The sequence below is a fragment of the Carassius carassius genome, chromosome 43 (assembly GCF_963082965.1).
Source record: "Carassius carassius chromosome 43, fCarCar2.1, whole genome shotgun sequence".
In the NCBI taxonomy this organism is placed as follows: Eukaryota; Metazoa; Chordata; class Actinopteri; order Cypriniformes; family Cyprinidae; genus Carassius; species Carassius carassius.
In genome coordinates this window covers 2,329,867-2,356,450 of record NC_081797.1, presented here as the reverse complement: position 1 = coordinate 2,356,450, position 26,584 = coordinate 2,329,867, and the positions used below count along the sequence as shown (strand labels likewise).

The following is a 26,584-nucleotide window of genomic DNA, read 5'->3' as shown; positions in this document are numbered from 1 at the left end:
AGATAGAAATAAAGATTAGTATTGTAGTTTAACTATTGCTCTGTAAAAATATTATTATAAATACATTATTACAATATAAATATATATTTACATTTGATACAGCGTAATAATAATATATTTATTTATTAAAGAATAAAGAATGAGAGGTTAATTTTTTTCTTCTTTTAAGTCTGATTGTATTTGGCATTCACGCGTTTCGATCTCTTCTTCTCTACAAGCATCTGGTGTGGATTCTGGGTCTGAAACCGTCCGTCGGTGGAGTTCTGAAACCCGGGCGAGCTGTGGAGGGTCCCAGCACGGTAAAACCTGTTCAAAACCTAGTGAGCTGCCTACCTAGAACACATTCTGAGCATCAAAGGCACTTTTTGACACAGCAGCGTTTATGTGCACCATGGGCAATCTGCAAGACAACAGGGTTTATCTGAGGGATGTAATAAGTGACTGTGTTATTTTTAGGGATCATATATGATTTCCAAGTCACCTTTTTTTTTTGTCTAGTAGGAAACACTTTTTACCTAGAGATATTGATCGCTAATGCTACAATCTTTTTTAAGGTGACTTTGAACAAGTCTGTTGTTGCCAAAAATGTGGTATAGATATGCAACCTACTAGGACTCCCCATAAATGTTTACATTTATGTATTTAGGAGACTTTTTTTTTATCCAAAGTGACTTACAAAAGCAATATTCGTAATACTGTATACAAAGACTAGGAAGCAAGCTAGAGAAGAGTGTTTATGATTTTATAATGGTGTTTATTTTTTATTTCCTGTCGCAGGTTTTGACCACAGCGGTGATGACCGATTTACCCGTCATATCAAACATCCTGTCCAGACTCTTTGAAAGCTCACAGTAAGAATCCGACAACATCAGAATAGAAATAATTCAGTTGATTTGATTCACTCAGTATCAGTTCAGTTTTAAAGAGTGCTGCTGTGTGTGTGATTGTAGATACCTGGACGATGTCTCTCTGCATCACCTGATAAACGCTCTGTGCTCGTTATCCATGGAGGCCATGGAAATGGCTTATGGAAACAACAAGGTGCGTTAAGAGCTAAAGCTAATTACAGATTCATTTAATCAGAACATAACCATTCAGCTCTCATCTGTCTATTTCTCATATCTCTGTGGTTAGGAGCCATCTCTGTTTGCGGTGGCCAAGCTGTTAGAGACTGGACTGGTTAATATGGACCGGATTGAGATTCTCTGGAGGCCGCTGACGGCTCATTTACTGGAGGTGAGTCCAGGGGACAAATCCACACCTATAACACACTTTCTGCTTTTGAAGCAAATTTATGTGTTTGTTTAAACTATTAGTCTTGAAGGCTTTAGTATTTTTTATTTATATTTATTTCTTCATATTTGTACTGTTTAGATTTGAAGTCATCTTAGTTTTTGTATTTATATTTTACAATGCATTTGTTATTTATTTTTTTATTTACTGTGTATGTATTTATATATATTGTTTTATACTGTTAGTATACTTATATATATATATATATATATATATATATACTCATTTTGAAAACTTCTTTGTTCGCTTGTTTTATTTATAATTTATATTTATTTATCAGAGATGTATGATTTATGTACATTTATTAATTATGGATATATAACTCATTTTATTTATATGTATTATTTATATGTATAAGTGCTTTCAAATGATAAATTGCTATTAATCGCCTCCAAAATCAGTTTTTGTTTACATAATGTATGAGTGTGTGCTGTGTATATTTCTTATATGTATATATATATATATGTATGTGTGTGTGTATATATATATATATATATATATATATATATATATATAAATATAAATAATGTACATATTTAAAAAATATGTTGTTTATATAATAAATATATTTATAATGTAAAACAAAATATATAGATGTATATACACGTACATATTTTTTAAAATATATACTGTATGTGTGTGTATTTATATAAATATAAATAAACAGTATATTATATTATGTAAACGAAAATGTTTATTTTACAGCACACATTTATTTATTTATTTATTACATATTTATTATAAAAATAGGCTTGTCCATTGGTTTTATTTATATTTTACACAGTTTAGCATTAATCTATAATCATTAGTTATATTGCTAAAACAAATATTACTAATACCTGTTGGGCTAGTACTTGGCGGACTGCTCTGATCTTTCTGGTCTTTACTTGCTGTCCTTGTCTGCTGTACTCTCACTTCTTCTGTAGTTGTATAGATGCTAAAGCACAGTTCATGTCCTTATGTTGTCTTATTCCATCTCTTTTTCCTCCTCTGTCTTTTGCTACATGTCTGTTTTGTAGAAGGTAAGTGCTGAACTTTCTTTTTCAGAAAATCCTTCTCTCTAAAGAGTGACTCTTCTTTTTGAATCGATCTGTCGTTCACCAGCCTTTATCAAATCTCTCTATTTTCAAGTTCATTGTTTTCAGGAATGAATCCACCTCCTGTTGTTGTGCTAATCAGATAATGTTTGTTTCAAGCTGATCTTGACTGTCACACTTAAGTTTCTTTCACATGACTCCCATCAGGGCTTCAACACAAGTGCTACTTTGACCTCTGCGTGAAAAGCAGATCACAGAACGGCTATTTCAGAAGTAAAATAGTCCCTGAATGTTATTTGATATCTTCAGCTGTGTGTTGTACAGCTTGGAGTCTAAGTTTAAATAGTTGGGTTTTAGGGTCAGGTTTAGTTGTCTATTTTTAGTCGACTAGTTTAATGCGAATAATGTGAAAGGACCTTTCTGACTGTGATGGCCACGTTATTTTGAGATTATTTAATCATCTGCTTTACCACTAAACATTCACTTTTACATTCATAAAACACACTAATCTGTGATCTACACAATTAAAATCCTTACTTACTGATCTAAAAAAAATTTATATAATTTAAGAATGTTTTTCAAATAAGTCTGTTTATATTTCATGTAATTTGGCTGCTTTATTTGTATAATGATTTATTTTTATGAGCAATAAAAATTATTGCTTTGCTCTTTTTTTGTTGTTGATGTTATTTTGTCCATTCGTGTGTCTTCACCATCTTTTTGCAATATTTGATTTGTCTTTGTGTTTCTGATTTCATCGATCAAGTCGTTCAAGAATGTGTCATATTTCACCACAAAATCAAAAGAAAATATAGAAGTATTGAAAAAGAACATGAAGCCTATTGTGCAATTATCTCATCAGGTCTGTCAGCATCCTAACGCTCGAATGAGGGAGTGGGGTGCAGAGGCCATCACCTCGCTGATCAAAGCTGGACTTTCCTTCAAACACGAGCCCCCGCTGTCCAAGAACCAGGTAGAACTGAATCTGGATGATCGGAAATCAGTGCTACTTTGATTGGTTATTGATTGGACAACATCTTTAACCAATTCCCTATTCTCCTCAGAGGTTGCAGCTGTTGCTTCTGAACCCTCTGAAGGAGCTCTCCAACGTCCTTCATGCCGATATCCGACAGAAACAGCTGGAGTGTGTCCTACAGATCCTACAGAACCAGGGAGACAGTCTTGGACCAGGATGGCCTCTGGTGCTGGGGGTCATTGGAGCGATCCGCAATGACCAGGGGTGAGAGACACAGCCTCACCTTGCAGAAAAGACCATCTTAGACAAGCAAGAATTTCCATACTGGTCCAGGTTGGGTTATGCAAAGTAGAGTTGGTTTAAAGGGTTAGTTCACCCCAAAATGAAAATTCTGTCATTAACTACTCATCCTCATGTCGTTCCCAACCCATAAGACACCTTGTTTATCTTCGGAACAAAAATTAAGATATTTTTGATGAAATCCAAGAGCTCTCTGACCCTCCCATAGAAAGCAACGCAGCTGAAATGTTCCCAAGTACAAAAGCGCGCGCATTATCGTAATCAGCGTTGTTTACACTTCTGGGAAAGTTCTGGGATACTCTCTAAAATCTCTCTAAAAAGATAAAGGAAGGTCTTATGGGTTTGGAACGATACAAGGGGTGAGTAGTTAATGACAAAAATTTCATTTTGGGGCGAACTATCCCTTTAAGGCTTAGTCAACCTGCATGGCTCATCTTATGAGGCTGGTTGATCAATGAAGTCTTCACGATTTAGATCTGAAGTGTGGATCATGTAGTGTCATATTTGTAATATACCTTTTGTTCCATAGTGAATCCCTCATACGAACAGCCTTCCAGTGCCTGCAGTTGGTGGTGACTGACTTCCTACCCACAATGCCTTGCATGTGCCTACAAATTGTGGTGGATGTAGCCGGCAGCTTTGGGCTCCAGAACCAGGAGCTAAACATCAGCCTGACGTCTATTGGCTTGCTGGTAAGGAGTACTGCTAGGGTTGCTTTTAAAGATTCTTTAGCCTTACCTTGAAGGTGTTAAGTGTTCATTTGGGATAGTTTAGTTGACTGAGTGGATGACCGACAGTCGTCATCTTTCCCTGCAGTGGAACATCTCAGACTACTTCTTCCAAAGGGGAGAAGCAATTACAGAGGAGCTGGAGAGGGAGGAAGCGGTTCTCTTGAAACAGGCCCAAGAAAAAGGTGAACCTCTGAACCGACCCTTCCACCCTGCGCCACCCTTCGACTGCCTGTGGTTGTGCCTGTATGCCAAGCTGGGTGAGTTGTGTGTGGACCCACGGCCGGCTGTGAGGAAAAGCGCCGGCCAGACAATGTTCTCCACCATTGCTGCTCACGGAACACTGCTGCAACCACCGACCTGGAACATCGTGGTTTGGAAGGTACTAGATCAGACTTTACTGGGGACCAAATTAAATCCAGTTCTAGTTAAAATTGCTTTGTTGGATTAGTCTTGACTGGGGACCAAATTAAATCTACTTCCAGTTAAAAATGCTTTGTTGGGTCAGACTTGACCAGGGACCAAATTAAATCCAGTTCTAGTTAAAATTACTTAATTAGATCAGACTTGAATGGGGACCAAATTAAATCTACTTCCAGTTAAAATAGCTTTGTTGGGTCAGACTTGACCAGGGACCAAATTAAATCCAGTTCTAGTTAAAATTACTTTATTAGATCAGACTTGACCAGGGACCAAATTAAATTCAGTTCTAGTTAAAATTGCTTTATTAGATCAGACTTGACCAGGGACCAAATTAAATTCAGTTCTAGTTAAAATTGCTTTGTTGGATTAGTCTTAACTGGGGACCAAATGAAATCTACTTTACTGTTTAAATTGCTTTGTTGGGTCAGACTTGACCAGGGACCAAATTAAATCCAGTTCTAGTTAGTTAAAATTGCTTTACTAGAACAGACTTGACCAGGGACCAAATTAAATTCAGTTCTAGTTAAAATTGCTTTATTAGATCAGACTTGACCAGGGACCAAATTAAATCCAGTTCTATTTAGTTACTATTGCTTTACTAGAACAGACTTGACCAGGGACCAAATTAAATTCAGTTCTAGTTAAAATTGCTTTATTAGATCAGACTTGACCAGGGACCAAATTAAATCAAGTTCTAGTTAGTTAAAATTGCTTTACTAGAACAGATGTGACCAGGGACCAAATTAAATTCAGTTCTAGTTAAAATTGCTTTATTAGATCAGACTTGACCAGGGACCAAATTAAATTCAGTTCTAGTTAGTTAAAATTGCTTTACTACAACAGACTTGACCAGGGACCAAATTAAATTCAGTTCTAGTTAAAATTGCTTTATTAGATCAGACTTGACCAGGGACCAAATTAAATTTAGTTCTAGTTAGTTAAAATTGCTTTACTAGAACAGACTTGACCAGGGACCAAATTAAATTCAGTTCTAGTTAAAATTGCTTTGTTGGATTAGTCTTAACTGGGGACCAAATGAAATCTACTTTACAGTTTAAATTGCTATGTTGGGTCAGACTTGACCAGGAACCAAATTAAATCCACTTCTAGTTAAAATTGTTTTCCTCAATCAGACTTGACCGGGGATCAAATTAAATTCAGTTCTAGTTAAAATTGCTTTGTTGGATTAGTCTTAACTGGGGACCAAATGAAATCTACTTTACAGTTTAAATTGCTATGTTGGGTCAGACTTGACCAGGGACCAAATTAAATCCAGTTCTAGTTAAAATGGCTTTGCTGAATCAGACTTGACCGGGGATCAAATTAAATTCAGTTCTAGTTAAAATGGCTTTGCTGAATCAGACTTGACCAGGGACCAAATTAAATCCAGTTCTAGTTAAAATGGCTTTGCTGAATCAGACTTGACCAGGGACCAAATTAAATCCAGTTATAGTTAAAATGGTTTTGCTGAATCAGACTTGACCGGGGATCAAATTAAACGAAGCTCTTGTTAAAATTTATTTACTGGATCAGTCTTGACTGGGGATCAAGTTAAATCCAGTTCTAGTTAAAATTGCTTTCCAGAATCATACTTGACCGGAGACCAAATTAAATCAATTTCTAGTTAAAACTGATTTGTTTGTTCAGACTCAACCAGGAACCAAATTAAACCCAGTTCTAGTTAAAATTCCTTTGTTACTGTTGATAATAATCAAACTTCATTGCACCGCAGGTTCTCTTTCATCTGCTGAACTGTGTAAGGAAGTCCTCCTCCACAGCCGACAAGGAAAAGATTGAATCTGGAGGTGGAAACATCCTCATCCATCACTCACGCGACACAGCAGAGAAACAGTGGGCAGAAACATGGGTTCTGACGCTTGCGGGCGTAGCTCGGATCTTCAACACCAGGAGATACCTGCTTCAGCAGCTGGGTAGGCATTGACACATGTTGTTCTCCAAGATGTATCTCAGAATTTGGTTCTAAAAGTCAAGTTCTTGCTTACAGGGGACTTTTTCAAGGCTTGGGAAGTTCTGTTGGACCATATCCAGTCTGCTGCACTCAGTAAGAACAATGAAGTTTCCCTCGCCGCCCTCAAGAGCTTCCAGGAGATCCTCCAGCTAGTCACACCCATTAAAGACACGGATAAACTCGACGCTCTCGCAATGGATGTTTCTCCTGTCCTAATGGAGTCTCTGCAAGTTTCTGTGCCTGGAAGACCTCTAGTCCGATCCGATTCCCTTGCAGAGCGGCTAGCCCAGCGCTACGGTGCCCAAGCTTCACTTCCACCACCCGGAGAGGAGCTGGACGACTCGGCCCTCTGGTGGTCAGCGTGGAACACTTGGTACCGGATAGGAACCGAGTGCACTCGACCCCCTAGTGGTGGAGCAGATAAACTAGTGTTCGTACCCAGTCAGCCTTTCCTGACGGCGCTCATACAGATTTTCCCAGCACTGTACCAGCACATCGCAGGAGGGTTCAGCATGGAAGATCTCAAGAAGCTGGGGGTGATTCTGTATGGAGCCGTGTCGGTCCCTATAAGCTCAGACACCTCGCCTTTCATCTTGCCCTCCTACACGGAAGCAGTGCTCACAAGCCTGCAAGAAGCAGTCCTTACTGCCCTTGACGTCCTGCAGAAGGTAGAACACCTTCAGAATTTGGTTAAAGATGAAAATATGTCCATGTTCTACTCACCATCAAGGCATCTTATGACTTCTTTCATACGAATCCAATAGGAGTTATATTAAAAATTGTCTTGACTCTTTCAAGCTTTATAATAGTTTGGGCGGGTGTTTTTGTTCAACATTCCAAAAGTAGTCAAATAAAGCACATCCATTCATCTTAAAACACAAATCGCACGACTCCTTATCAATCGAAAGCAAAAAATATCCATGTTTAAAACTATATAAACAGTTTTGTGTAACTTCCGCTAACCGCCGTGAGTCTCGCGAAAACCAGCGTTTGTTTACAGGAGGCAAAGTTTCCTTACTTTACCAAAGGAAAACCAGTCTCCTTTTGGTTTAAATCGAAATCCTCAGACATTTTTCTTAACAAATCCTCATTTTGTGCTAATTTGTGACTGGCATTTTGTTCTGTTCTCTCTCCGTCGCGCTTCTGTGTTCGTCACTAATCACTGGCCTACGTCCTTCATCATCTGCCTACGACAGATAACAGAAGTGAAAAAACTGTGTATATATCATTTTAAATATAAATATCTGTCTTTAAAAATGCATAAATTCACTTCAGGTGGCGTTTATTCACCCCCCAGAGCTGTGTGATCACGTTTTATTACGGATGTGCGTGCTTTATTTGACTTCTTTTGGACTGTTGAACAAAAACTCACACCTTCTCCCAGTCTAACGCTTGCAAGAGCCAGGACCATTTTTAATATAACTCCAATTCGATTCACCTGAAAGAAGAAAGTTATATACACCTAGGATGCTTTGAGGGTGAGGAAAAATGTGGGCTAATTTTCATTTTTAGGTAGACAATTCCTTTAATGAAGTGTTATGTTTTTAAGTGGACCGTCGAGAGTTTGTTTTTGGTTGCAGTGTTTTTGGTTGTTTCACACTTGTGTGGTTTCCCCATTTGCTGGAATATTTGCATTATCAATGCGAGTACCACACTAATCAACCATTTAGTCCTTTTCTTTAGTATTTACAACCAGTCAAACAAACCAATTTCTGATGACAAGTAGACTTGAGTCTACACCAAAACAACCTTGAAAATCGATTTTTTTGATTGATTACACATTCTTTGTAGACTCTTCATCTTTTTGGATGTTTGAATGAGATTGTATGTCATTGTTCTAGGCAATTTGCGTGGGCTCTGAGAATCTCCAGGTGATGTATCCCGCCATCTTTGAGCAGCTTCTGCTGTTTGTGGAGTTCTCCTGTAAACCTCCTCAGTATGGAAAGATGGAGACCAAACATGTGGCCAATGCTAAATACAACCAGGTGAGTCTCTGTCCTGTTTCCACCTCACATGATCTTCACTTTTTCATCTGTTTTCAAGATGTTGGATTTGCATCTGTCTTGATCATTGTTGTTTTATGTCTCACCATACATACACTTATCATCATCATCATCATCACCAGTATCATGAAACATTTATTTCGGTGTCCGTTTCCAAATGTTATGATCTATTTTCTGCTTTTTTGAAGTCTATGCTCTTTTACTGTGTTTACAGTTGCCTTTTTTCCCCTCAGTTTTTATGTGGTTCTAAGACCATTTGGGAAAATGGATAGTTTCAGTGGCTTTGTTTAGAAAATGCTTGATTTAGTTTTCTTTGCATGTTGTTTTTATGTTCTTTCAGTTGCAATTTGCCTCTATTAGTCATGTTTGAGTACTTTGGACCATGTGGTTACTTTTAAAATTTGATCATTCATTTAAAGTTTGGATCAAGTTTGTCAAAGTTGGATAAAGATGTGGATCAGTTTACAAGTTATAATTATAAACCGGTAGAAACGTTAAATATTGAAGTGCTAACCCATCCTTTAGGTTCGGTGCGAAGTATGTTTAAACATGACTTTCAAAGCAAACGTTTGTTTGTCTTTGTTGTTTTCATCGTTTTAAAGTAGTGTCATTAGTGTATTGTGCGGTTGTGATCAGTAGTGGTAGTAAACATTTGTCTGCTCTTCTCTTGTTCTGTTTTTGTACTTCATATGGATCCACTTTAGATCCAACTGTTTGCACCGGTGAGTTCTTCCTCCCTCCCGCTGTCTTCATCTATATCTCTATCTCTCGTTTGCTTTCTGCCTCGCTTTCTCTTCAGCTAATTTCTGCTCCATTTAACGGCTCTATAAGACAAACTCCACTCTTCATACTGTTATAACATTTGTTTTTCTCCATTCATTTCCATCAGCCACATTTGTTCATTAATTCTAACAACTGCCAAAATGAACTTTGACAAATTAATTATTTTATGGCGTTTCTTAGAACTGTGTGGCAAAAGGTTTTAAAATTTGATACACTCAAACTCTCTAATGCCACCAACAGTTACTTTTTGGTATACTTTTAAACTTTTGAATTGTATGGTCAATAAACAAAGACTATGTTTCTGAATAGCATACTACTCTTGCTTACAGTATGTAGTATGTATACTGTGCATTTTTATATTACCAAAATTTTTACATGGTGCCACTTTACGTTTAAATGATGCTGAATCTAAAGCCTTTGAAATAGTTTTGCTCAAATTAGCATCAGGGCTGATTAAATCTACTCGCCCTTGTGTGCATCAGTCTTGTGCTTGGCCTGTAGTCGCTGCTTTTCATCTAATATTATGGTCCGTGTCAGAGTAATGTGGAACTTGTTATTGAAATTTGAAGCAGATGTTACTCACGTAAAAGTGGAAATCTATAGGGATTGTTTTTCCAGGCATCTGCTGCATTTAAGCCAGGTCCTGCATCTCATTTTGAATACAATTTTGTAATTTCTTTGGTTTGAACTAAGAGCTGATGTGGAGATTTTATGAAGGTAAATCAGTAGCAAAACTCGAGAGGTTGAAGATCTGATTGTGAGAACTTGTCATATTAATATTTGTATTTGTAAGTTAAAATTTACACTCACAGCTCTGATGTGAAAAACTGAATCTTTCAATTTGCACACACAGACAATGATCAAAACACCCGTGTTTTGAATTGGAAGTTGTAGATTAATAGATACAAATGTGTAGAATGACATTCACACAAAGAAAATGACATACACACGTTTACGACATATTTACTTTTGCACTTTACTTCAGTTTCGCTGCACAACGTCAAGTCGCCACTTACAACCTCTCAGATCTGGAAGTACAAGTTCAAATCCTAGCGCTCTGACTTTTGCCACTCTTTTTGCGGTATTCTGTTGCAAAACTCACTTGTGCACTTGTATATGCAGATGTGAGAGAGCAGAGCTGGGGGCGGGGCTTTGGTGCGAATGAAGACATTTTATTGGTCGATGCCCAACCAATGAACAACGCCAATTGTTTTCACTGAATATCCTTAGCTTTGACAGGATTTTAAGACACTGAATTCATTTTGCCATTCATGTATTATCTAGTAGACAAATAATGCAACATATTTTATATGTATATCCCACTGCATATTACAGAGTAATCTCGCTGTACCAGAACATGCTTTGATCTCACCGCCACGCGGTCACGTGGTTCATGGAGCTATCAATAGTACTAAACTAAACGTTTTGTCAATATGCTTGAAATGTATTAATTGGGACAGACAGCAGTTTCATTATATTTGCAGCGATTTCTAGTAATTTGTAACACTTAAACATGCAGTATGGAATTTTTGGCCACCAGGGGTCACTCAATCAAAATAATAACATGAGACGTACTTTGATGACGTCGGGAAAGAGCGTAGGCTCATGGGAGTTGTTGTTCATTGGAACACGCGCTCTGTCGCTCCCCACATTCCTCACTCATTTTAACTGAGGCCGGCGACACACTGGATGCGTGGCGTGTCAGTTTTTAATTCGGCTCCCATGTTAATAGGTTAGAGCTTGCAGACTGCCTGCATGAGGAAAACGCGTGCATGCTAGAAATAGAACCGACGCCTATTTTTCACGCGACACGCGCGCGTGTTGGAAGCGTTTCCAGGCAAAATATAATAGGAAAATATGTTTATATGTAATTTTGTACACAAATACATATTAATTCATGACATTTTGATGTTTGAAAGTCTATAGGTTGACATAAATTCAGATACAAATGTAATTTAAAAAATAAATAAATAATTATCGATTTTCAAATATTGCACCTGTCAAACATAAGTCTATTTTGCCGTCAATACTGTTGACGGTGTCCTTTATCAGTAGGCTTTATATTTATGTTCAACATGAAGTATAGATATTGTTGTCATGAAGACAAGAGCCTGGTCTGTCGGCGGTCTCCCTCTATGTCACCTACAGCAGCAGCAGCCGCCACGCTTCTGGCACGCAACAGAGACGCCACGCAGCCAGTGTGTCACCGGCCTTAGTATTTTGACAATCACGTATTTTCGAACGGAGAGATATATGAATTATCAGACCCCTATCAAATCAATATTCCATCTAGCTAGTAGTAATATATGTTTAAAAAAAACACGGTTGCCTTTCGTTAATAATTATAATTAGGCTACGTTTATACTATGATATCGAACAAGATAGTGAACTGCATTTGAAGCTACTTTATCCAGCTAGATATAGAACACATGTAGATTTACATTATACTCTACATGAGAGCTAGTCTGTCTGCGTTTTACACAAGACATCATCGTTTCACAAAATATAAGGATAGATATAGTTAGCTGAATGGATGCATACCTGTTTATTAGAATGCAAACATCTCTCTGTAGTTTCAGCTTGTCACGAAGCTCTCTCTATCTTGGAAATGCAACTCCAATATTTAACCGTGTCTCGTTTCTTCTTCGTCCCAAAACCTTATCGGGTCATTTATTTCACCCATACGTTTGCGCTTCACAGAACGTGCAGGCAAAGCATAATCATGATCCATAACTAAGTTATTTATTGAGGTATAAATACGAATATAAACAATATAAATATAAAATATAATAGTCTCGATCAAGGCTAGCTACTACTTTTTCTTCTTCGTCTCGTCTTTGCTTCTGTTCACCTTTGTATTTGGCGGTTCCGCAGGAAGTTAGATAAACTAGAGGGGTCAAAGTTTATATGACGCCATAGACGGGCGACAAAACGGAAATAAAGAAACGTGCCGTGTCTTCTAATTAAACTATAATTTTCTCCGGATTTTAAAGTTCGTGGAAACTGTCGGGATAATGTAAGTACACAACAAAAAAATATATATAACATAGATATAGTGATATCTGCTATTTTTAAAGCAGAAAAATTGCATATTGCGCCTTTAAAGTGCATTGATTATGCATGGATAACTACGTTGACTAATGACTATGCGTTACAATAGCATTTTATACTGGAAAATGGAACAGCATTATGTTATCTCATACTCCTCCCTGGCAGTTAAAATGTGACTAAACAAGTAAGTGTAACTTGTAACCAATAAAATAACTGTACTACATGTTAACTCAGTCCTGTTTAGTTAATTTGAAGAGATCATGGTACTAAATAATATGCGCAATAATTATGGTCCATAAATGACCATATGAAATATAACATTTTCTAATATGGTTATTATTTATACTACAATAACTGTAGTATTTAGGTTTAAATTCCAGTGCAAAGAGGCACAATTTAAATTAGAGGCATTTGGTGGCCAGAAAGATAATATTCATATGCAATTCCATTGCTTAAACACTAGATGGCCTTGTTGATGTTTAATAAATACATGTATTTAGCTCTACTAGTTGCTCAAAACAGTATTTCTGGTCATAAGTGCTTATTTTTAGGTTTTGCTGTTTAATGTACATTTAGACATTATTAAACACTCGATTTTTATAAAATAATAATAATAATAATGTTGCATTTAAAAAGGTTCATTACTGACAAGAAAATTAGGAATTTAACCCAATGAAGAAGTTAAAATTATTTTTACAAAACATAAAAATAATAAAAACAGCATTATATTGCCACTCTGGTAGAGTGATATGCAGTGGGATATACATATAAAATATGTTGCATTATTTGTCTACCAGATAATACCTGAATGGCAAAATGAATGCAGTGTCTTAAAATCCTGTCAAAGCTAAGGATATTCAGTGAAAACAATTGGCGTTGTTCATTGGTTGGGCATCGACCAATAAAATGTCTTCATTCGCACCAAAGCCCCGCCCCCAGCTCTGCTCTCTCACATCTGCATATACAAGTGCACAAGTGAGTTTTGCAACAGAATACCGCAAAAAGAGTGGCAAAAGTCAGAGCGCTAGGATTTGAACTTGTACTTCCAGATCTGAGAGGTTGTAAGTGGCGACTTGACGTTGTGCAGCGAAACTGAAGTAAAGTGCAAAAGTAAATATGTCGTAAACGTGTGTATGTCATTTTCTTTGTGTGAATGTCATTCTACACATTTGTATCTATTAATCTACAACTTCCAATTCAAAACACGGGTGTTTTGATCATTGTCTGTGTGTGCAAATTGAAAGATTCAGCTTTTCACATCAGAGCTGTGAGTGTAAATTTTAACTTACAAATACAAATATTAATATGACAAGTTCTCACAATCAGATCTTCAACCTCTCGAGTTTTGCTACTGATTTACCTTCATAAGATTTAGTGTTTGTGGGTTGATTATTCACAGTCCTTCTCAGATACTCTGGCATTTGTATTTGAGGCCGAGGAGGAGACGTTTGTTCGTTCAATAATGCATATATATTTTGTTTTCTGTCTGTGTCCAGGCGGAGTGGGTGGCCTTAAACTACGTGCCGTTTGCGGAGCGATCTTTGGAGGTGGTGGTTGATCTGTATCATAAAACGGCCTGTCACAAAGCCGTCATCAACGAGAAAGTCCTACAAAACATCATCAAGGTACAAAACAGAATTCATCTTTTTAAAATGTTTATAAAACTATTTTTTTTTAGCTCTTTTAGACTCCATATGTCACCTACTGTCAGCCGAATCAACATGCTCATCTGTAGGGGTTTAAAAGCAGGAGCTTGTGCGCACTGAGCAGAATCCCTCCTCTCTGTTTCTCTGTATGTAGACTCTGAGGATTCCTCTGGGCCTGAAGTACGCCTGTCCTGCTGAGAGCACCTGGAAACTGGCTGTCTCCTCTCTGCTCAAAGTGCTTTCCATTGGACTCCCTGTTGCCCGCCAACAAGCATCCTCAGGCAAATTTGACACGATGTGGCCGGAGCTGGCGAACGCCTTTGAAGACTTCCTGTTTACCAAAAGGTGTCCGAACTATCATGATGTATTAAAGGAAATGGGTGATCTCCGATCCATTCTTACTGGTTTCCTCTTGTATCCCACAGCACACCTCCAGATAATCTGTCCATACAAGAGTTCCAGAGGAACGAAGCTGTAGATGTCGAGGTACTTTCATCCGACAAATTTGAAACGAATATAGAATTCCAAAGTTAGAATTCCAAAAGGAGTTTTTAATAAACTCTATTTAAGCTAGATTTATTATTATTATTATGACTAATATATCTATTAGTGGCAGGCAAATATATCTGTGAGACTTATATTTGGACATTTTATGATGAGACATTTTGATAAGGATACATTATAAAAAATATAATAATAATGTTGTGTGTGTGTGTGTGTGTAAGTGTCTATGTACACATAAAACATAAAAAAAATATAAATAGATATTTAAAAAAAAAATGAAAATATTTAATTTATATTGTATACATTATGTAAAATGTATTAAAATATATTTATATAATAAACTACTACTGTAACTATTTATGTATAATAATAATAATAATTTGTTGTATTAATAATATGCATATGTTTTATTTTACTATATTTAATATATTTATATTGAATATGTAAAATATATTTTAAATATATATATTGTTTTTCCCCTCTAGGTGGTGCAGTTGATCAGCACAGAGATTTTACCATTTGCTAATTTCATCCCTAAAGAGTTCGTAGGTCGTATCATGAGCATGCTCAATAAAGGATCGATTCACTCCCAGTCATCGTCTTTCACAGGTATGGTGTGAAAACAAAAGGAAAAAACAACCTTTTTCATCTGATTCATAATGTGAAAACTGTTCCTAAAGCAATAGTCGAATCAAAAAATGAAGCTTCTGTCAAGTGCACACTCAAAAGATGATTTAGACCAAATATGACCCTGAGCACAAAACCAGTCTGAAGTCTCTGGGGTATATTTGTAGCAATAGCCAACAATACATTGCATGGGTCAAAATTATTTATCATTTATGTCAAAAATCATTAGGATATTATGTAAAAATAATGTTCCTTGAAGATATTTCATATCAAAACTGAATGTTTTGATTAGTAATATGCATTGTTAAGAACTTCATTTGGACAACTTTAAAGATGATATTCTCAACATTTAGATGTTTAAATAATTTTATCTGTCCTAACAAACCATACATCAATATGAAGTAGGGCTGGGCGATATACAAAAAAAAATTATATCTCGATATTGTCAATTTTTACGATATTCGATATATATCTCGATATGTTTGCATTTGCATTTAAATAATAAAAAATAAAACATGATTTTCTTTTGCCCATTAAAAAAAAAAAAACTATTTAGATTAAACAGCTAATTTAAGTAGTTAAAAAATCTAGACCAAGAGATCACTTACTGCTTTTTATTAAATGAATACATGTAGGCCTATATGTATCTGAAGCAGTGCAAATTAAGTAACAGTTACAGAAAGTGCATTCTGTCAACTTTTTAGTGCATGCAATTCACAATTTAAACTATGCAACTGGGATAAGTATTTTAATTTAATTTTTTAACAAGTTTTTAAGCTAAAAACACAAGTCTGTCAACGGTCTGTGGTTTTAAGAGAAGCTCTGTGGAATGAAACTATGTTCCTACTGACACTAAAAACCCTCTTAGATGGGGAGCTAGTTGCTGAAGCACATAGCTATTTCTTATATATAAATATATATAAATGAATACCAAAGACTTTTGCATTCTCTCTGTCTATATTATGGAAACTGGTAAACATATCAGTGAAATTCCCCAATAGTAATTCCAAATGGCCATAGCCTATGTTTCTCTATTCAAACATCAGCGGTCGAGTAAGTGCATTTATTTTGCGATCACAAATGCAAACAATACAGTTGAGATCTCACGACAGAACACAGACCGGCTGAACGACGCTTTCATTAGATCGCTCAATTCCAGCTTGTTAGTGTTTTCAGATTATCGTCAGCGGCTCTTCTGCAATGAGGAGTGAGCATGTGCGCGTGGTTTTGCTTAAAATAAGAAAACACCGGGCAGAAAATGTATCCTTGTAACAGTGGAGCTCTGATTTGGAGATTTAAACTCTTGTTATCTGGCAACCGCTATCATTAAAGCTCTCGTAGTAGAGGGGCGTAGAGCAGTCAGCAGTTACAGGTTCTTTTTTTTGACATTCGGCGCGTTCTTTTGGGAAAGTATGCTTGAATTTGAAATATCCGATATTCCCGATATATTCAAATTGTACATCGTCGTCAAAATTATTCCGATATTATCGCTAATATTCGATATATCGCCCAGCCCTAATATGAAGGATATTAATTCAGCTTTCAGATGATGTATAAATAAATAAAAAAAATGACCAGGGTCACAAATGTTCTTGCATAAAAGTATCATTAAAGTGATCCGATAGACTTATTAACAGCATTACCTAGAGAATACCTCTGGTATTGCTGTATGAGGTCACTAACGGTCCCCTCTCGTCCCGTGCAGAGGCTGAAATGGACATCCGTATGCGGGAGGAGTTCTCTAAGGTGTGCTTCGAGACGCTCCTGCAGTTCTCCTTCAGTAACAAGGTGTCGACACCGCAGGAGGGCTACATCTCCCGCATGGCTCTGTCAGTGCTGCTGCAGAGAGCGCAGGACGTGCTCCAACGATACGTGGAGGACCAGAGACTCAGTGGACGCTGTCCGCTGCCCAGGTCTGACAACCGCAGCAGCTCCACAGAAAAGATAGAAAACAAACCACATTAACTACTTTTCTTTTTTCTTTATTTCTACCTTTTTCAATAATATTTACACTTTGCATTAAGGAAGTTTTGTAATTTAATGCAAGATTCCCCGTTCATTAGGGCCAAATGACATTGTGTGACTAAAACATGCATTTACTCTAAAGCTGCTTTGAAAAAAACTCTATTATGAAAAGCACTTTAAAAATAAATGTGAATTGAAATTGAACTGAATAATGAAAGATATTAATTTAAATACTAATTTAAAATGTATATACATTTCTGCAATAATTTGAGGAGAAAATGTGCCATGTTGTTTAAGTGCATGATTAAATATAATTAATAATTCTAAAGATAGACTTTTTATGCTATATATATATATCTATATAAAATAAGCTTCAATCTTTTTTTTCTTTTTTGCTGAATATAATATCTTTTTTTTTATTATATATATATATATATATATATATATATATATATATATATATATATATATATATTGGGATAATATATGAGCTGGACATATTCACTGAATTCTTGATTCTAAGTTTCTCACCATTTCTTTATTTATCCTCAAGGCAACAAGTGACTGAGATCATCTTTGTGTTAAAAGCCATCAGCACTCTCATGGATTCCTTGAAAAAGACTCAACCAGAGAACGGTGAGACGGGTTTGTCCTTGACATTTTGTATATTTAAAAGCAGCCATGACAAACTTCTAAGTGAAATATAAACGTGTAAACGTATTGCTGGAATGGCTAAATACTCTATTGCCTACCTAGACAGCACCAAAAAGCCTCATAGACAGGTTCTGGGTTTTGCATCCTTGTTTTTGCTCATTTCTTTCCTCTTCCTCTTCCTGTCAGTGGATGTGAACGTGTGGGCTCAGGTGATCGCGCTGTACCCGACGCTGGTGGAGTGCATCACCTGCTCTTCTCCTGAAGTAAGCTCCGCCCTCAAAGATGCCCTGGGGCCCTTCAAAGACTTCATGCAACCACCCGTCTCCAAAGTGCAGAACGGTGAATCGTGACTGAACGTTTTTATTCCACCGCAAACATGAATGTGACTGTTTCACACGCCGCACGCGAGGACGATTCACCCCCATCGTCATGATAACTGTTGATTGACAGCTCCGAATCCCATCATTCAAAGCTTCTTCTAATACGAGCTGACGGTAGACTCTGATTGGCCGACTTTAATGATGTATTAACTGCTATGTTAAATTTGCAGTGTTTGTTGTTTTTATGGGTTTTTGGTCCCCCCCCCCCCCCCCCCTTTGGAGTTAATGTACAGTGTTTGGTGATAGTGTTAAAGATGTAATTAAGAATTACCTATTTGGATTGAAAATCAAATCAAAAAGAAAAATCATAATAAATACATGAAGGATGTTTTTTTTGTGCATTTTTCTCAACAGCAATGGGTTTTTATTCAAGATCTTACTCTAACATTCCATGTCATCTCCAGTCGCATTGAGAAGGGTCAAACCCAGTGTGTGTACAATAATAAAAGGTACAGTTCTATGAACATCAAATGCATTGCTCATCTGGTTATTCATGAAACATCACTTCCAGTAGCGCAGGTCAGTAGTTCATTTAGATTTAAAAAAATTACAACTTGATGCAATGTCTAAGAATAGGTGACCAGACATACCGTTTTCCGCGGACAGTCCTGGTTTTTGGTGCCCTGTCCCCGGAAATCTCCCTATTTTACAGCACCTTCATAACAACCCACAAATAATACACTGCAAAAGCCTGAACAATTTAGCCTGCTGACAATCATATGAATGTTATTCTTCACCAGTAGAGGGCGCTGAAAGCTGTACTGATTATTTCTTGGTTGCGCTGCTGCATGACAAGCTTGGGTGAGAGCAGAGCGCTATTATCACCAGTTATCAAAAGAGACCAAAAATGGTTTCAAAGTAGTCACATAATAATATACGTTAAAAGCAATACTGTTTGTGAGCACTTAATAACAAGGCACGATAAGGTAACGGGAATGTTTTGCGCACAACTCCAATATGAATAATATAGCCTAAAAAACAATAAACTAATAAATTACGCTTGCAAAATTACATTTGCAGATAGCACATACTTTGTGGTCAAAATAAGCCTAGAATGCAAAATAGGGTAAAATATCCCAAATCCAAATAGATAATTTGAAAAATTTTAATTATTTACTCACAGTTGTGAAAAATACAGATAGAAAATAACATATTTTATAACAAAATAACATGTTTTTTTTATGTGTTTTTAGCCATCATTTTGTATAATACTACTGTTTTTATGTGTTTGCTATTTGATATAGTTACTTTTTTACTATTTTTCATAGTGTGATTAAGACTGGTCCTCAAAACAATACTGTAATTATCAGTTATAATTTTTAGACATGGAAGTGGAACCCCCAACAATTAGTATATTATATAACAATTATTCCTAGATAATGTCATTCGATTTCAGTGATATTTTGACCACTGACTGAACTAATAAATGTCCCCGGTTTTAATAACAGAATACAGAAACCTGGTCAACTTATCTTAGAACGCACAGCCTCTCGGGAATTCTGTTGGGAGTCTCTCTCTACAGTGAGTATAAATCAAAATCAACTCATTCAAAATCATGAGCTCAAAGTCTCGTGTGAACTCAATTCAGCGCCATTGGCTGAAGCCTGCGGAAGGCGCGGCCTATTATGGGGGTGTGTGTGTCGTGGGCGGTGTCCCTCTGACACCCCATTGGCTGCGCTCCCAGCCAATAGCGGAGCCGCAGAAGGGAGTGTAGCCCGCTCACGAGTACTACGACCTTTCAGCTCGGAGTCTTCGCGCGCTCTGGAACGTTCAGCGCGAATTCTTGGAATTCTTTTTTTCACGGATGCGAATTCGCGGCATTTTTACGAGCTCCGAGATCGATTTAGCCGTGTACTGGCTGAGGTAGTAGTTTGTGCTGTTGGTTGGGATGTGACATTGCCCGTTTGGAGATGACTGCGCAAGCTACTCCCTTGCCAGTGCTGGCTACACTCTTCCCAAGCTAGAATTCGCTTTGGAATCCACAACTTCTGGGAAAATCTGATGTTTTATGTGATATTTATGTATATATGTGTGATATAGATACAGTTGTACATGTTAAAATTGTTCTGAGAGTTTTAGAGTTATGTAAATTTGTGCTCAATGGTAAGTCTTATTTAAATTCAATAAATTTGTATATTATGAAACACGTTGCTGTTAAGCGTCTTATTTTTGCTTTTATTAATGGTGTGTTTTAATTATGTTCCTTTTTTTACTGTCTATAACGGACAGTAATTTGTAAATTCATGGGGATTGGCCATATGCCCCAGTTCTCCTCAGTAAAGTACTGGTTTTTGTCGAGCACAGCAGAAAAGCAGATATCCCCCTTGGGAACACGATTCATTTTAAAAGATGCTTGATTTTGCCCTTGGGATGGCTAATACATGTAGGTCATACTCTACTGTTGCTATGAAAAGAGCTGTGACGTGGCTTTTTCTGCCCACTATGGTAGAATCATCGATCGTGACGTCACGTGGTAAGAAACGACGTTACCTGGGCTGATTTGGATTCAACCAGAGCACGTGCGTGGAAAATGTATATTTAATGTACTTATGTTAAGTTAATTAACACGAATGACGTGTTCTGATGTCATAAAAGGGCCTCGTTTAACCCCCAAGAACTCCATTTAACCAGGTTAGAAATATGAGTAGGCCTATATGTGGGTGTATTTGACATATTTTTCTTGATTGAATCCTTACATTCCAGCTCATCCCAGAAAGGATGGTGCCAGTATCTTATTGTGTGAATAGCATAGAGGTTATACAATAATAGTAATAAAGAGATAAACAGACCAGTCTGTTCGTTAACCGCATACTGTGCAATTTGTTATTAATCTGACTCTTGATCTGGTGATATGTTGTAGGTGGTCACAGTTAACTGGATTTTACAGAGGAAGTGCATGATTAGTGCAGATAATGTGTTGACGTCATCCATGCAGTGAATGCAGTATGTACGCTGGACTGGACGCCTTTCATGTAACTCTGGCAGAACTCTTCTAACCCGGTTCATGACCCAGAGATGAAACGACGTCTTTATGATGTTCAGAATCTCAAGTGCGTTTAATAGACAAACCCCAGCAGGGTTCAAATCAACTGCATTGGATTCAATCGTTACAGGGTCTATCAAACTCTGTGGTCTCTGCTGGGAATATTATCACAGCTGTTGGCTGGGTGGGTGATTAATACATTCATTTGTCAAATATTTGAACGTAAACTCACTCCAAGATCATGAAACCAAAGACTGTACAATTACTGCTGCTCCCAGGACTTTTTAATGATGTAAATGGCCTCAGATGAAATCTATACATTAATCTTCTTTCTTGGACAGAATCTTAACGTTCTCCAAAAATTAAAACCCTTCTCTTACCTAATGTTGTTCCAAACCTGTATGATTTTCTTCAACAAGATTCTCCATTCCAAAAAAAATTAAAAGACAAAATACGTTAACTGTCAAGATGGACGCATGTGTATTTGATGTGAATGACATTGATTCTAGTCTATTCTGTTGTTGTCTTAAAGTCTTAAGCTTACATTAAATTTTTGCTACAAAGTAAAAAAAAAAAAAAAAAACACTGTAGTCAGTTTCAGTGTTTTATGATTCAACGATCAACATAAGAGAATGCGTTAACGGCAGTTTCTTCTTCTTTTTTTTTGCATTCGCGCCAAATAAGAATTGAATTTTCAGAAGCGCGAATGAGATTTAAAGTGCGCGGCGGGAATATTTTCAACGAATAACTTATTGAAGTAAAATAAATAATGACAAAACGTTTGATTTGTTGTGAATTGTTAAGAATTTATTTTTAACAACCGTCTGGAATTTTTGTTTTAACATAGTACATTATTTGGGAAAACATTATTTTAGAAAAATTCTAGTGAAATATCTTCAATGGGTTTTTATTCAAATCTGTGGTCCAGCATTAATAGAGCCACATAAGCAGTTTATGAATCATTTTTGCAGTGCGCTGCACTTCCCAGAAAGCTCCTTTAGTAAGCATGTGATGCCCTTGCAGGGCCGTCCACCCACACAAACGACTGCGCTAAAGTGTGTTCGAGAGCAGTCCGCATACACACACACAGCTGAATCTCTGGCCAAATTAGTCTTGTTTTGGTCAAACTCAGATTGTGCTGACCAGATGGCCACTCTCTTGGGGACTGTGTATGTCAGTGTTTGCACATTCTCTGTGTGTGTGTGTGTGTGTATACACGAAAGCCTTTCCAAATGCTCACAGCGGGTTTGTGCTATAGAAGAGGAAGGTGCCACTGTGAACATGATGTATCGTAAGTCAGACCTCACCAAACCTCCACACAGGAGCCCTGGTGAACAGATTGCAGGTAGGTGTTAATTTACGACGGTGCGTACAGAAATCAATGGGAATGGTAGCTGTACATCTTCGGACACATGATTTATTGTTCCTTTAAAAATGTATCACTCTAAGAATCTTACTGTGATGAAAGGAAGATCAGATTGGCATTTTTTAGCTTAGTACCTATTGCAAATTTACTGAACACAAGAGAAACAAATACAATACTCATTTTTAATTTACAGTAACTTGGAGTCACTGAAAACAGGATGTACAAATAACAGCCAGAATTGCTTTGATTTTTTCAGGAAATGCAAAAATCAAATCCACAAACTAAACATTCAAAGGATGAATTATTATCCGGAAAAGAAAAACAAAACACGGTTGGTTTCGCCTAGCTGCCAGATGAGTGCGGATAAACAAACTGCGGAGGGTGCGCATTTGTCCATGGAGAACTTCAAAGAACTGGACCCTCCTTTTAGTCATTGTGCAAAGTTATAACTTATATACTGATCCCACCGACCCACGCGGAGGTAGGGAACGTTGACGTGGGTCTTCAAAGTCAGCAGTTGTCGACTTCTAAGTCTTAAAAGCAAGTGTTCATAATGTAAATGAGTTCAAACGCACAACGGCAGCATGATGCTGTCTGAGCATTTAATTGTTGGGTTAGAGACTGATTCGGTCTGCCTTCTGATTGGTCAGCTAGGCTGAGGCTGTTGGCTATTGCCATGCATTAGAGGAATTATAAAGACTGAAATGTCGTCTCCAGAGCCTCCAGCCTGATTCTCCAGCCTTGGTCCCTCAGAACACCTCGGGCTTTCATCACCAGATCTTGAGCTGCCATTGTGTACCTAAAAAACAACAGAGATGCTATTAAAAGGATATTTCACCCAAAAATGAAAATTCTATGCATAAAGAAAACAATAATAACATAATTTATTCAACAATTCTTCTCCCCGAGTTACCGTCTTCCGCTATTTTGGAGAGTACCTCAGAATGTGATAAATGTAATCAGTATTGTTTTCGTTCAGTAGACAGCACGCATCCTGAACATAAACGACGCTGAATATGTTCTGGGGTATTCTCCAAATGGCAAAAGACGGTAACTTGTGGAGAAGAATTGTAGAATAAATTATTTTATAATTGTTTTCTTTGCACACAAAAAGTATTCTTGTAGCTCTGTAAATTCACGGTTGAACCACTGATGTCACATGGACTATTTTACAGATGTCCTTGGTACGTTTCTGAACCTTGGAGTCAGAGAGCACTCAGATTTGATCAGAAATATCTAAATTTGTGTTCCGAAGATGAACGAAGCACTTACGGATTTTGGAACGAGATTTACGGATTTGGAACGAGATGATGGTGAGTAGTGAATAACAGAATTTAAATTTTTGGGTGAACCCTTTAATTTTATTGTTCGAAGTTTACAAATAACAGGTTCATCCCTCCAAGAGTAACCTGATGTTAAAGGTACCTTTCACCAAAATTGAAGATCTAATTTACTCACCTTCAGGTAATTCCAAACCCCTATGACTTTCTGTTTTGCAAAACGTCAGAAGAAAGAAGTGATACAGGTTTGGAATGACATAAGGGTGAATAAATAATTGATTTTTTGGATAAAGAAGAAAACAGTTATCTTGAAGTGTCTTTTATGCACTTTTGTTCTACTTCAGTAATCAATCTTGGCTTGATCCTACAACCTTTCAGTTGCCTGGCCAGATCTTCAAAACTAAAGCTTCTTAATTGGAGATGAAGGTTCCATGAAAGTTTCTTTGAGAAACCAAAAATGGTTATTCTATGGCATTGAAAACCTCCTTTTGGAACCTATGTTTCCAACTTCATCTCACACTAAAATCCAAATTACAATTTTCTTTTTAGTTGCTCAAAATAACCCATCATTGTGCATTGTGTTGTCTTCAAGGTTGCATGAGCTGATGGTTGATGCTCAACCAAAACAGAGGAACCTGCCTGTGCTGGTCATCAGGGTCACAGTTTCCAAGGAAACCAGATACCGCCTCTACCACTTCCTGATTGGACAGCACGTCCCAGAGTCCATCTATAGCCAGGATCATGACATCATCGGCGCCATGCTCATACTCAGAGAGATTATAGATCTTCACCTGTAGAAACATACTTCAGTCATGTTATATTACACAAACATGGACGTGCACATTCATAGAATTCTGTTTTGACCACTGTTGGGGAGTAACTACATGTAACAGAATTACTTCATTTAATTGCAAAATAAATGTATCTGTTATTGGTTACTAAGAAAAAAGGACAGTTACTTGTGAAAATGTTAAAGATTACAAAGTGGGTTACATCTGAATGTTTACACACCAACAAACACACAGACATTTGATTTCTTTCTTTCCCAAATTGCAGTTCATATAAGTATTGATATGGAAATTTAATTATCAAATGGAAAGATAAGAAATCATATCTGATGCAAGTGTCTGGTTGTCCTCGGTGACCCCTCCTCGACCTTTGACCCATTATATGTGCAACAGACAGGAAATGAGTAGCGACTCGAACCATAGCTGACATGCTTGTTGCACAAGCACATTAACAAGGGAAGAGTGCATGGAGGAGGAGGACGAATAAGAAAAACTGATCAAAGAGAAGCCGAAAGAGAAAAACCTCAGCTGAGGAGCAGACGGCGGGATGAACGGCGGATGAACTCTACACAGCGTGTGAATTAAAGATCAAGAGAGCTTCAGAAGATTGGAGAGGGGAGAGACTCGTGTCGCTGGAGGGATCTGAGCTGCTTTGGGACCACAACTTTATTCTGACGGGATCAAACTGTCAGAGAGATGGTCAAAATCACGGTAAACACAGCACTGGAGCCAAATCTGTGGCTTTTAGACTCGATTCTATTCGATTTAACGCTGTTGTGCTGATATGCAGGACATTATATAAATATATCTGCGGTTATATAACATATATGGTTTCTTCAATAAGCAGAACAGAAGTGTTTTCTGACCCAGAAACCCTCACAATGTACCTTGCTTCAGTAATGACATCAGATGGGAATGCTAGTCATTTATTATGTGGTAGAATGATACCAAAGTTACTTTCCCTTTGTATTTTCAATGTACATCAACGTCTGAAAAAGAGGTATAACCACACCTTTTCAAAACAAACATGGTAATACTATGGTATACATGTATGTCCAAACAAACATAATACCATGATACCATACAAAACACAAGAATAGTATGGTAATTTGTCCAAATATATAGTAATGGCAGTAAATGTCCACACAACGTGCTAATACCATGGTACCATATCCAGAAAACATGGTATTACTATGGTACACATTGAACAAAACATGATATCACCAACGTGCCCTTTCCAAAATCATCATAATTCCATGGTAAATATACCATCAACATGGTAATACTATGATACTATGTTTTAAATACAATTGTACATTGATATGTGATATACTATACTATTGTTAATATTTTACACTTTGCTTTCAATTTAATTTTAGTTAAAGTTTTAGTAATTTTGTATTTTTGTCATCTTTATTAGTTTTTAGGTTTTGGTACGTCTAAATTATTTTATTAAGTTTTAGTTTTAATTTGGTTATTGTAATACTTCAGGTTATACTAAATGGAATCTTCAGTTTTATTTATATCAAATATTGTACTGTACTGTATATAGCAATACCATGGTAAAAAACATGACATTTCTTGCATGTGCATATCCTAAAAACCATGGTAATACTATGGTGCCATGTCCTAAAAGTCCTAAAATGGTATGGTAAAACATTGTAATATCAAGGTAAATGTTCACATAACATGGTATACAGTATTGTTCAAAACACAACAACAACCATAAAATTACCATGTTCAAAAAACTATTAACAAAACAAATATATGATAATATCATGGTACTTTTTAGTTAGCAAAATAAAGAATAATGAAGTCATCTGATTGC

General features: G+C 36.9%; 2 protein-coding genes across 3 annotated transcripts in view; one reads left to right on the top strand and one right to left on the bottom strand.

The window, feature by feature from the left end:
• Nucleotides 1–18,810, top strand: part of mon2 (MON2 homolog, regulator of endosome-to-Golgi trafficking) — a 46,494-nt gene extending 27,684 nt beyond the window's left edge. Inside the window, exons 17-35 of one of the 2 annotated variants that reach the window (XM_059536768.1) lie at nucleotides 219–299; nucleotides 778–851; nucleotides 951–1,041; nucleotides 1,135–1,236; nucleotides 3,193–3,303; nucleotides 3,395–3,570; nucleotides 4,136–4,298; nucleotides 4,423–4,716; nucleotides 6,490–6,688; nucleotides 6,763–7,394; nucleotides 8,568–8,711; nucleotides 9,434–9,451; nucleotides 14,060–14,188; nucleotides 14,364–14,554; nucleotides 14,635–14,695; nucleotides 15,199–15,322; nucleotides 17,046–17,253; nucleotides 17,859–17,941; nucleotides 18,146–18,810. In XM_059536768.1, coding sequence (XP_059392751.1) covers nucleotides 219–299; nucleotides 778–851; nucleotides 951–1,041; nucleotides 1,135–1,236; nucleotides 3,193–3,303; nucleotides 3,395–3,570; nucleotides 4,136–4,298; nucleotides 4,423–4,716; nucleotides 6,490–6,688; nucleotides 6,763–7,394; nucleotides 8,568–8,711; nucleotides 9,434–9,451; nucleotides 14,060–14,188; nucleotides 14,364–14,554; nucleotides 14,635–14,695; nucleotides 15,199–15,322; nucleotides 17,046–17,253; nucleotides 17,859–17,941; nucleotides 18,146–18,309 — 3,045 coding nt within the window. In that variant the 3' untranslated portion in view covers nucleotides 18,310–18,810. The remainder of the gene's footprint in view (nucleotides 1–218; nucleotides 300–777; nucleotides 852–950; nucleotides 1,042–1,134; nucleotides 1,237–3,192; nucleotides 3,304–3,394; nucleotides 3,571–4,135; nucleotides 4,299–4,422; nucleotides 4,717–6,489; nucleotides 6,689–6,762; nucleotides 7,395–8,567; nucleotides 8,712–9,433; nucleotides 9,452–14,059; nucleotides 14,189–14,363; nucleotides 14,555–14,634; nucleotides 14,696–15,198; nucleotides 15,323–17,045; nucleotides 17,254–17,858; nucleotides 17,942–18,145) is intronic. The other variant, XM_059536769.1, reaches the window with a different exon arrangement.
• Nucleotides 18,811–23,334: 4,524 nt separating this feature from the next.
• Nucleotides 23,335–26,584, bottom strand: part of ppm1h (protein phosphatase, Mg2+/Mn2+ dependent, 1H) — a gene marked incomplete at its 5' end in the record, with an annotated part of 12,791 nt that continues 9,541 nt past the window's right edge. Inside the window, 3 exon segments of the mRNA XM_059535924.1 lie at nucleotides 23,335–23,415; nucleotides 23,418–23,487; nucleotides 24,608–24,759. Coding sequence (XP_059391907.1) covers nucleotides 23,335–23,415; nucleotides 23,418–23,487; nucleotides 24,608–24,759 — 303 coding nt within the window.